The sequence below is a fragment of the Macrobrachium rosenbergii genome, chromosome 9 (genome assembly GCF_040412425.1).
Source record: "Macrobrachium rosenbergii isolate ZJJX-2024 chromosome 9, ASM4041242v1, whole genome shotgun sequence".
Lineage (NCBI taxonomy): Eukaryota > Metazoa > Arthropoda > Malacostraca > Decapoda > Palaemonidae > Macrobrachium > Macrobrachium rosenbergii.
Genome location: NC_089749.1, coordinates 25244476 through 25257140, shown reverse-complemented (window position 1 = coordinate 25257140; position 12665 = coordinate 25244476). Strand labels below are relative to the sequence as shown.

At 33.7% G+C, this 12665-nt stretch overlaps 1 protein-coding gene across 28 annotated transcripts in view; it reads left to right on the top strand.

The window, feature by feature from the left end:
- The window catches only part of CaMKII (Calcium/calmodulin-dependent protein kinase II), a 659837-nt gene that overhangs the window by 441448 nt on the left and 205724 nt on the right, over nucleotides 1–12665 (top strand). For 19 of the 28 annotated variants that reach the window (XM_067108708.1, XM_067108712.1, XM_067108709.1 and 16 more), the window contains exon 11: nucleotides 902–962. In XM_067108708.1, coding sequence (XP_066964809.1) covers nucleotides 902–962 — 61 coding nt within the window. Of the gene's footprint in view, nucleotides 1–112; nucleotides 159–901; nucleotides 963–12665 lie in introns of all 28 variants that reach the window. The other 9 variants (XM_067108711.1, XM_067108706.1, XM_067108716.1 and 6 more) reach the window with 2 other exon arrangements.

The following is a 12665-nucleotide window of genomic DNA, read 5'->3' as shown; positions in this document are numbered from 1 at the left end:
CAGTCTGTCTCTCTCCACCCTTTTCGATAGCTCTCCTTTGCCTTCATCTCCTATATCTTGCTTTTCTTGCCCCTGTAACTGTGGTTCATATTCTGGTGTGGCCTCATTACAGGGCGCCATCCTGACGACCATGCTTGCCACTGCGTGCAACTTCTCTAGTAAGTCTGTGAGAATGCTTGTATCAGATTTTCCAAGTTTGTATCTTTATTAATGTTGCTCCAATTTTCCCGTTTCCTTAACTACTTTAACATTTTACAAGACCATTCTTTACCTCTCCCGTTACTGGGATTACAGGCTGCTGCTGGATCTACGCTTATGTAGTTATCTGTTTGATTGCGAAGGATTGAACAGATGAAATTGATTGAATATTAAACTTGCATATCAATAGTTCTTAGGGATTGTTTTTATTCTGATATGCAGAGTTAATATTCAGGATTGGCTTATCCTATGTCGTATTTTGTTACATATCACGGTTTGTCTTTTATCTTTACTACTTTTTTAACACGTGTGATGCTTTATTTTGTTCGACTGACTATATCTGCTCCATTGGCGTTCTTGGGTACCTGGTATTCAGCCAACATTGACCTAACCTGCATCCTTTACCCAGTTCCTGGTAAGCTTTATCCATGATATCCTCTTCATATCTACATTGCTGATTTGATACTCTACTTTCCTCTTGCTTGCTTCAGAATCTACTTTATTCTTGTTTTTTTACTCATTTTTTCTTTACAGTAATATCCTGTTATCCCTCTCAACAACTTGTTGCTCTATGTCTTCTCTTTTAGATACCTTTGAGATTGTGATGCTTATCCCCATCACTACTTCCAGTATCTTTTTCTCCTCTCCTTCTTCCAACCTCCCATTCCTGTCCAAGCCCTTACTGTTGGTTGCCGTGTTGCAGGGTGCGATCCTGACGACAATGCTGGCGACCCGCAACTTCTCCAGTAAGTACGAGGCACAGGGTAAGTGGACTTCCTATCTTGACAGCAGTGAAACCCTACCAACCCTCTCTAAAATTGGTGCTCCTGGTTCCCCTTGCCCAGTAGAAGGTTAACAGTTAATTCAGTCTTCATGCCAAGAGTCAGTTCACTTAAAAATAATATCAATAACTTGGCATTCTTAGAAGAGTGAAATGTGGCGCATATGCATAGAAATATGTTTTGGGTTCCTTTTCTTCTAAAAAATTTCATGTGAATGCCTAGGATTTTCTCAGTAGAACTTCTGATATTGTTGCACTGGAACAGTAAAAAATTCATTTGTTTACCTGTTTCAAACCAAGACATATTTTATTTTAATTTTGCTCTGTGCCTTATCTGGTATGAAAGGGGAGTTAAGAGCTAAAGAAAAGCACTCCATGTTTAAGATTTATTTTGCACTCCTTTGGATCATGGTATCTGTGATATTATGAATTATCAGTGTATCTGCCCTAATGGCTTTTGGTCATCCTATTCATCATCATAAACTATGTTGTAGAAAGTAGATGACAGCCGTCTGTTCAGGCTTTCATTGCACTGTCATTACCTAGGAACATTGATGTATGTTGTGCAAATCTGTAATTTCAGGAAACCATATAGATCTCATCCCATACTAGACATTGCAGAAACAAGCCTGAATGAATGGGACATATGTTTCAGTTACTGTTTTGGTGTGATTAATTGTTAATGCATAAAATGGGTACAGTTTTCAGTTTGGGAGATGAGCCATTGTGCTTTCTATTAGTATGACAAGAGATAGCACACCAATTGCTGGGGCAGAATAGCAGCTGTACAGATTAAACAGAAATAGCTGGTAGAGACTGTTAAATGTTGTGTTTAAAAGTATTTGGTATTCATTCTTGTGCTTGAAAACTTGTGGTCTGATTATTATGGTGCAGTACATTCTGTAACACTTTAAAGTTAACATATTGTAGTTGAGTAATGTTCTTTAGCAATAGAAGGGTATTTCTACAGCATTGTAGAGTTGTGTAGTTGATACTGTACATAGTTATTGGCTGCTCTGCCATAGCAGATACACTGCAAATATATCTGTTGTCTGTACTGTACTATATTATTGTATTTTCAAGTGTGATTGAAATCTTGTTGTGGATGGATACATTGTTTAGGTTGCATGACATAATACCAGTGACTATTGACCTCTTATGAAGAATCTAACCCTTTAGTGCACAATTCTTGGTTCATGCACTATTTCATCGCATTTTAATCATGTGCTTGTTCTTTACATTGATAGAAAGGAATCTTTCCATTATAAAGAAAAATTAAACATAATTTAATGGGATCCATTGGCATGGATAAGTGGAAATTTTAAATAATAATGATTTTTGAAATAATTTAAAGAGTACTCATATTACTTAGGAAATCACTCATTTGTTTATTTAATCAGCACACTGATTTTTTATGACCAAGTTACATTAATGTTAAGTTCATCATGATATTCAAGGTAGCATCAAATTTTTCTTTGACATTTAGTGGAAGAGATACAATAGTTTGTTTCATAAGTTAAAGTTAATCTCAGTCTGTAAGTCATTAAATAGAAATCATGCACTGTAGTTTGAACTCTGAAATTGAATAAACTTCCTTCTTATATGAGAAGAACAGTTTATTATAAATTCTTTTATATTAGAAATGGCCACCTTATTTTTATCATAAATTCTTTTATATTAGAAATGGCCACCTTATTGCCCTATATTAGATTAAATTTTGCTAATGAAGTGCAGTATTTTAATGCTTGGCCTAACTTCAGTTGCATTTAATGAAATGACGGTACACATTTATATTAGATTTTATTGACCATTGTTATTATATTTTCAAATATAATGTCACATAATTTGTTACTGTATTTGGATTTTGTATAAAATATAATCACATTTTTTTTTTGCTGAGAGTATTGCCTATCAACTTTAATGATCCCTTCTAAGACACTTTTAATTTTTAGTTTTGTTTAGCTCATCTGTGTGTAGAATTAGATTTTTATTTAACTGTTGTTGTAGTGTAGCAAAAACATGTAGCTTAAATCATCACTACTTAATTTTGTGGGCTGTAATCTCAAGTCTGTGTTTTGTGTAATTTTGTTCTATATAGTTATTATTCTTTTAACTCGTACGCAGCCTGTAGATTACATTGTGTATTTTATATGGCCAAATCTTGGTATAATTTTAAGTTTTGTTTTGTTTTATAGATTATCTTATAAAGTTAACAGTTTTATATTCTGTATGAGAAATATTTTTTGTGGTATTTTGTGTCATTTGCCTTTATTGAGATGTGTTTTTATTTGAAGCACTTCACTAAAACAAGTGAAACACTCTTTCATTTTACTTAGGTTTTTGGACATATTAGATATTTAGATACAACATTAACACCCTGTTTTAGACTTGTCTTTTCAGGATATGGATAGTCAAAAGTTACATTTGCATTTATGGTGATGTACAATAACTAGATAAAAATTGGATTGTCTTCAGTGTGTTTATTTTTTAAATGCATTGTTTTTTACTCCTTTTGTGAATCTCATTTTTAAGTATAAGTACAATAGTACAAAATCAAGCCCAATGGTTTGATTTTTTATTGTCATCCCATTTTAAACTTAGGAATTCAACTACAATCCATACATTATACAGCAATTGTGACTAATGACTTATATATCATGTAAATGCAATCTTGGTCTTACTTTTTATTTTTGTGACATCAGTTTGATTTAAAATTTTAACTTATGAAATGCCACAAGTATAATGAAGCACTCACCAGAATGTTTTGCCTTGAATTTTTCCATATATTCTAGTGATACTCTTCAGAAATGGTTTTAGAAATAGGATGGAACACTGGTATTGTCATGCTTTTTATTGTGTCTGATATGGTTTGTGTGTGACAATGTTAAGATATTCATGACATACATCATCAGATTATTGTATTTACCAACTGTATGACCTGTCAAGCCAGCAAGTTTACCAATTGTAATATACAAAGTGTACTGTGTATTTTGAGATTATGTTGAATATGATGACCTTAAGCAGTCCATTTAGATGATACTGTATTGTAAATAAGAGTGCAGGAGTGCCATTATTTTAGGGTGATATTGCAGTCTGTGAAGGAATGTCCACTATATCCATTAAGTTGGTGTTGTTTGCGTGTACAAAACATATCATTGGCGTTTGCTACTCGAGGTTATTTCATGTACTGTATGTGTATTTATTAGGTTAATTTATTTGATGAAAACCTATGTAATTGCTATCTGAGATACACAATGCTCTCAGTGTGTAATTTATATAAACTGCTGTTGAAATGCTTTTCTTAATTTTTGCACAAAGCCAATCAGACAATTATACAGTGTATATTTTATACTTACCAAGATTTAAGTATAGACCAAATGAAAGTGATGAGTATTAAATGAAATGAAGAGGAAAATATCCCATCATTGAGATCTTAAATTTTAGACATCACATTGGTATTTAAAATATATAAAGTACCCCTGTGCTGTGGTTGTTGATGATTAATATTGCCATGTTTCCATAAAAGTAGAAGAAAATTGTTGCACTTTTTAATGCCGATGGAATTTTTCATTTTAAGTAGAGATGTCTTATATTGGTTACAGTAAGAGGTTTGTAATACACTTGCGTATATAATCATTACCTCAGTTGTTATTACTTGCCTCTTGGCATAAAAAAAGAGAATAATAACAACAACATATATAAAAAATTAATAGCAACAGATTTTATAATATATATTATTCTATTTATTGTACTGTATATGAACTGATGGGTTTTTTGGCTGTAAGTGTGTTGCATATAGAAATTGTTTATATTAGCAGAGACCAGCAATCACTACAAAAGCATTAATTGTACTGAATACCGTACTTATAGTCACAAGAAAAGGTAGTTATTAACTTTGGAATATCTTGCTGAAATAGCCAACGCCACTGGTATTTTTATTCATAATTGGGTGAGGACTGTAAGTCTGGGTTATTGCCTGCCATGAAATATCAAGTTTTTTTAAATATACATACTGTACATGGTGTTGAATTACTGTTTCCCTAGAATACAAGGGTGGTAGTCTGCAAGCAGATACCAAGAGCATCAGGTCTTGTGTTCAAGGGATCCTTAGAAATCTTCAAAAGAATGGATAATGAAGGAATCCTTTGAGAAGATAAACAAACTTCACTGCATTGTTTGATGTTATGCTGTGGTTTGAAGTGATTCCAGGCATTTACTAGTGATTTGGCCTCTCCCACCTTAACAAGTTTTCAGTGGGATGTATTATGTGATTTATGATTAGTTGAAATGATCTTTTTTTCATAATCAGAAGGTAAATCAGGAGGTAGTGTGGAGTTCTCATTTGCAAGAGATTACTAGTATGTAGAATATTTATTTTCATATTGTGAAGAAGTACAGCTAGTTTACCGAGCGATATATTATGCACATGTATATTTATTTATTGTCCAATTGTGTGTCTATGAAATTTATGATTTTCTTAGATAAAATTAGTTATACAGTATAAATTAGTATTTTGCCCTTTCAAAAGTTATTTTGACTAGAATTTTAGTGTGATAGTGTGAACTTAAACATATAGCCAAGTGAAATTTTAAAAAGTTTTAAACCAAGAATAAATTAGACTTTGGATTTACTTTATATCACAAACAGACATCATACATGGTATCAGTGGAGGTATTCTGAAAACTGTGTTAAGTCATTCATAAGATAGGCAAAGCCAGAAAAGGTTTGAAGTGATGCCTATGATAATCCTGATCCTCTTGTTTCTAGTTGTATGAGTTTCAGCATCCAAAACTATATGGTCGCCTTGCTATTTTTGTTCTTTGCTTGGCCATTGGAAAATCTTGAGTTTCAAGTGAACCTTTCATGAGTGGTGATTTTGTTGTTTGTTTACATGTATGCTAATGTTGGCAAATTCCTAATTTAGTGTAATCTTGGCATGAAACTTTTTTTGTCTCTAGGATTTGAACACAACTTTCTGGTGAAAGGCCAAAAACTCTAGTTATTTTGCTATCAAATCAAGTGAGAGCCGTGTACACTGAACTTTTATTTTGTACTCAAAGCTTATTGTTCTCATTCAAAAATGGTGTATAGCACTGAAGATATATGTCACAAATATGGCAAAATGTTGCTATTCAAACAGTAGGTGCTAGAAACACTTACTGTATTATGGCAAAAAATGTACATTCATTACATTCACACAAGCAGTATTTATGCCAGTGAAGTTGGTTTAACATGATTTAGTCTTATTTCCTGTATCAGGTGTGCAATTGAGTATCCCTAGTATTTGTAAAGTGCTCAAATACTTATGCTAAATTTTCACTGACTCTGTCACAATCCAGTTTAAATTGTCACTATTTTTATTTGTGTAGGTGGTACATGATTAGAGTAGCAGGCAGTGCACCTTAAAGGTTGTTCAGATCCTACCTGAGTCAGATGAAAATTTCAGGTTTGGAGTTACATTGAATGTATGGTATTTGCCACTTTAGAACATATGATTATATGTAAACAATCAGTCATGTATGCATTGAAAATCAAGTTTTGCATATATCATTATTTGGGAATTATGCAGTTTGTTATGGCTACAGTAATCAGGGGATTGCAAATTAATCTAGTGCCCATTGATGATTATAAAATAATATTTATAGTTATGAAGTTCTTTATATTAAGTGCTGTTTCTTGTTTCTTTATATGCATCCTTTTTTGTTAGAGTTTTGTGACATGTTAGGATTTTGGATATCTTGACACTGCAAATTTCAGGATGGCTGTATGCTTGAGTGTAGCATACAGCCCACTCATTCCCTTAGGGATTTTCAGTCTCAAGTTTTTTTTCAGAACCAAGTACTATAATTAAATACAAGGAAATTTAATAAAACTGTATAAGTTGTGAGGGAAGATGGAATGATCTAGGCTGCAGTTTTGTTGAAACTTGGTTGATTATAGTCACTCTCTATCTAGTTCTAATTTATTTAGGGAATCTATTTTTAGTATCATAGTACTTTTGTAGATGGTGTTGCATTTAAAGAATTTACAGATAGCTATTGCAAAGCACTGTTTGGTCATTTATATAGTAACGGTATAACAGACTTTATTTATTTTATGCGCGTATATGTGTATGTGTGGTGAAGTCATTGGATGGCTTACATATTTTCGTGAAAAACTTGAGCATTCTTGACAGCACACTTCTCCGCTTTTTAATGTAGGATTTGTCAGACATGGATTTTAGGAGTGCATATGCTTGACACATATACTTTGTACTTATTTCACCTGTCAAGGAATTCGTTCTTGCTTCTCCAGTCGTGGAAAAACTGAAATTTAGGTCACCAACACACTTAAGTTGCTTATCAAACAGTGTATCTTGTAAAACTTATTTCTTGAATTCTTAATAAAATCAGGAAAAAGCTGTAAGATTAAGATTTTAAAAATTTTCACTTTGACATAGAATTCACTTTTCGTTACAAATCACCAATGAGTTGTGCAGATTTTGTTCTACTGTAGTTAATTTAAGAGAAATTTCTCCATGATCTTTTCTTGGATGAAAATTCCTCTGTAAGATTTCAAAAGACAGTTATGTAAAATATTCAGTTTCAGATACTGGTATTTACCTTTTATGATCAATCCCTAAAAAAGTTTGAAGCTCAGCTGATAAAAAGGAATGTTTGAAAGAGAAACAAGTTAACAGTTCTGTGATTCTGAGAATTTTGATGTCAAAATAGTCTTATTCTTTGGGATGATTGGCACAAACCTTACTTAGATTTTATTGTAAATGATATTAATATATACTAGACTGACTGAGTTTAGTTGGCTTTGAGTTCATCATTCACTAGGTTCTAACCTTTTTATTTGTAGGAGAAACTAATAGTACAGTAATAAAAAGCAAATACGGTACCGTAATTTTCATTGTTTTCATGTCAAAAATTATAGGAAACTAAATGGGAATAATAGATATCCATAACACTAATGTTGTTAGGAGCTAAGAAAAGCATGTGAAGGGTTGCTACAGCTGTTTATGGTTGTTCTAGATTTTGAAAACTCATCGTAAAACTGGAAATTGTGTAATTATTTTGATGACTAAAATTGTATTCTAGTTCATCTTATTTGTAAAAGATGAGATTGAACTATATACATTACAGTATATTACATGGAATATGTGAAGCTTAGGGCATGTGAAACTTTGGAATTTTTGCATTTTTCTGATGTCTTGAGTACTACGATTAATATAGAGTGAGAGCCAACCATAAACAGAAATTTCATTTCCTGGACTACAGGTATTGTACTTTTCATCTAGTACTGAATTTTTGTTATTATTGATAAGTCATGGGTAGGTTGCAAAGATTCTCTTTTTTACCCTTTCTTGGTTTTTAGAACTCATGTTTTTTCTTTTTATATGGGATTCATTGGTGTTTTTTTAGTGGTCCTATTGCTGTTGTCAATATTTTATTTTTTGTTTTTATATGTGGTATATAGAATACAGCTACTTAATTTCCTTGTGTTAATGAAAATACATTGAATAAGTCATCTAGAAAGGTGAGGATTTCTTTTGTGGTTTTGTGCATTTCTTTAACTTTTTTTTAAGATCACTATTCTGTGTATGTTTGGAATGAAATCTTGAGCTTTTCAGTGTTGAATTGAAATATTTATTGAAAGTCACTTTTGCACTGTAGTTTTGGAAACATAAATATCTTTTAGGAATTGCTATAATATAAAGGTTGTTTGTAGACTGCATTTTTATCAGTGTAGCATCTTCGACAGTAATGGTACACATGTAATGGTTATCAAATGCTTCATGACATGGTGACTAGTTACCAGACAGTGAATGAACTTTTCAGAGAAAGCTAGGAACTGTAACTTGCTTGGAATTGAATCGAAAGTTCTCTGTCAATTTGAATTTTTTCAGGCCAAAGGTCTGTGGCGTCTCCCATGTCATGAAATGTAATTTCATGTTGCTGTCTTGCTTAAAGACTTAGCATTGTCATTTATGCTGTTCTATTCCACTAATATTAATGTCTTCTTATCCCTAGAGTTTGGCGTTGTTTTCTTTTGGAATTGCAATATATATAAGTTTGTAGTAGAAGTTATTTATCCTTCCGAAGAAGTATATATGACTATACAATAAAATTCCTTTAGTATTAACTTTAGTGTGTAAAATGTCTTTTTAAATTCAGATGCTCTTGGTTAAAATAAGGCAGTTAGTTTAATGTCCACCTTTTTAGCTTCTTGTCACTTTCCCCTCCATTTGAATACTGAACTGAAATCTTATTACAGATCATTAAGTAATCCCTTGTGTTAACTGTCAGCTGTAACTTTATGTGCAATGTGTGTCGAGGGAAAGCTATTTTCTTCGGACTCTCTTGTGTTTACAATAATTATCATTGCATTATTATCTTATACTGTAGTCTTAAGAAAAGCTTTCTCTGGACTGTAATTAAATATATAGTTACACATCCAGTACTCACAGCTCTCCACTGAGAGGTAATGCATGTGAAATGCAGTTAAAGCCTTATTTTTGTTGTACCAGTACCTCATCTAAAGGTGTTAAAGATTCTGTCAAACTCTGAACCCAGTAACCATTTGCTGTAGCTAGTCAAGTTTCTAGGTACAAGTTGCATCAAATATTTACAGTATATGCCATCTAGTATGTGATCTTCAAGATTTAGTATACTAAATCTTCCAGATTACATTCTTAGAGCCCAGCAGGCTGTATATGTAGTATCACATGCCAATAGTAAGTTTTTTTATGCAAGTATCAATCTATGTTATAAGTAAGCTATAAACTTCCGGTTATGGATGCTTTGTATCCTTCCAAATTTTGGGAGCTCCTAATGTAGCCGTTAGAGATATTTATAGTAGAACAGGGTGACTACTTCTCAAAAATTTTGTATGTTAGCTCTCTGGGCTGTACATTTAGCTCCTCCTGAATTTTTACCAGTCTTAAAAAAATCATGCTTAATTTCTGCGTATTTGATCTTGAATGTCAGCATTTACATCTTTTCCTTTATGGATATGTTTTAAATGATAAAGTACATAATTCGTTATGTACTTATCATTTTGTGTATTTTCGTGCTCTTGATTATACCCATCCTCTGTTTGGCATAATCAAACAAGTCTGATTCATTTTAGTTTGTTTCTGGGTTTTTCCCAAATGACACAAAAGAAAGTGGATCATTCATATATAGATTGCTATCACTACCCATAATTCGAATTTGTAATTGCAGTAAGGGAAGACCCTATGATGCTTTTTCAGCTTGGCCTTTGAGCAAACAAGGGTCCTATTATAGGAAATTGCAAAAAAAAAGCTAGATATTATATATAACAGGGGAATTGAGAGCTTATCCCTTGAGGCCTCACAATAATTTGTGTAGGATTGATCATGTCTTTCACAAGGAACTGAATCTATTCCATATGTTTCATTGCTTTAAAAGGATGTGCTGTGTTGTGGCTTCTTGTGATGAAGATAGTGAAATTATGCCCCAGATATTTTTTCTTTATTATCTTGATTTTGCATCAGAGGGCAGTATTCAGGAATTGTCTCATCTTTTCACTGAATAATTCAGTTTCAGATGAGCATAATTTTCAGACTTTGAAAATAGTTGTCCCATTAGCATTTGAAACTTGAGCCTCCAGTCTTCAGTAGTACAAGGGAATATTTTTTCATTAATATTTGAGATTTTGTACATGGATGTTTTGTACCTAATGATGTACAGTTTATGTACTTGGTTTCATTGATGCCTGCACTCTGATAATTGACTGGATATCTTTGATAAATTTCTGTCAGACTGTTCAAAATTTCTAGCAACATTCTTTTGAAACAGATATGTTACCTTGTTCTCTGCACACAATCCCTTGTTGGTATTGTTATTTATCCTTAGATATTGTTTACAAAGGAAGGAATCTCACAGATGGAATTTCAGCACCTTTCTGTGCTAGATACATAATGACTCATTCTATTAGTATTTATCTTTATTAATTAAAAAAATAGTTTTAGAAGATGGAGTTGCATTTTGAGATTTGTGTAATGTTCACCTTCATGACATTTTCATAAATGAGAACTGAAAATGGGAGTGAAGTAAATTTCAAGAGATTGGATGGCTAGATGGAAAGAGACCAAAGGGATTTGATATGCTGTATGGTAATATGCAGAAAGCAATGCAGTTATGAGCTCTTGGGTTGGCCAGTAGAAACTTTCATCCTTGTAGTGTGTCATGCAAGGAATATTGAAAATGGCACCCGCCCCCTTCGTGGATCCCTTAAGTTCTGCCGATTCCTCTCTCCCCAGAGATTTGATGTTCACAGATGCATTGAGCTAAGGTTAGAGAGCACAACTACTAGAATACCAGACAAGGGTAACTTTTAACTTTGCAGAACAGGAAGCAGCACATTAACTTCTTAGGTCTCCAAGCACTTATTCATCTCAAGGCAGACAAGGTAGATGTGATAACTAACAACTCAACATTAGTGCCTTACCTAAGAAATCAGGTCTGCACAATATCTGAGACATTGGGTCACCTAATATTGGACCTCATGTGGGCAGAAACAAATTATGGTGAGACAGCATCAAGGTTCATTCCAAGAAGGCACAACATAGTAGCAGACAGGCTCGGCTTGGGAAAGCAGGGTCTTCAGTCAGAACAGTTGTACATCCAGAAATCTGCAAGGGTTCTTTGTTATCACTGGGGCTCACCTTTGGTGAAACTTTTTGCAACTACTTCAGTTGCAAGTTCTAATGTATTCCTGAACCAGTGAGACCAAGAAACCTAGAAGATTGACACATGCAGTCCTGTACAACATGGGCGTTTGCATCTTCCCTCCTTTTTCACCCATCAGTCATGTCCTAGAAAAGTTTTGAGTCCCCAAGATCATGATAAGGGCATAACCACAGTATGAGTGGTTTACCAGAAGATTGACACAGATGCAGTCCTGTAAAACATGAATGTTTACATCTTCCCTCATTTTGCACCCATCAGTCATGTCCTAGAAAAGTTTTGAGTCTCCAAGAACATGATAATGGCATAAACACAGTGTGAGTGGTTTTCCACCCCTTTCTCCATCTTATTAGACAACCCCAGGAGGTTCCCTGCACAAAAGAAGTTGCTTGTCATTTTTTTTTTTTTTTTTGCAGATTCCACAGGAACCTAGAGGTGTTGCAGTTTCATGCATGTTAAGTATCCAGTAGTTTTATAGGTAGAGGATTTTGAGCAGAAGCAACTAAAGTCATTGCCAAACCTTGCAGTGTCAACCAGCACTACTTACCAGGCCTAGTGCAGCCAATTTTGTAAGTTTTTTTTTTGGTGAAGGGGTGTTAATGTAGTTAACTCCACTATTGTATTCCTGTAACTGCAGACTTCTTCCTTCAAAAAAATAAGAAGCTGTTGGTCTTAGCCATCACAAGCTATTAGGCTTTGTTGACTAGATGTAGGTTTTTCAGTGGAACCTCAGTGGGAAGGCTCATCTAGCATTTTGTGCAAGGGTTCAAGAGTCCCATCAAGCTTCTGTACGAGCCTGTGCAAGAGGTAGGTCAACGGGATTCTTGCTCTTTCTGGGAGAATCACATATTCTAAAACCTAGAATTGAATAGGATTGTTGCTTGCAGTTGAATTTGTGATGTAGACCCAAACTTCAGTCATTCAGAACTGTTCCAGAGCACCATTCATCATTCTTTCTCCCAGCATCCATCACTAGCAACAAAGAG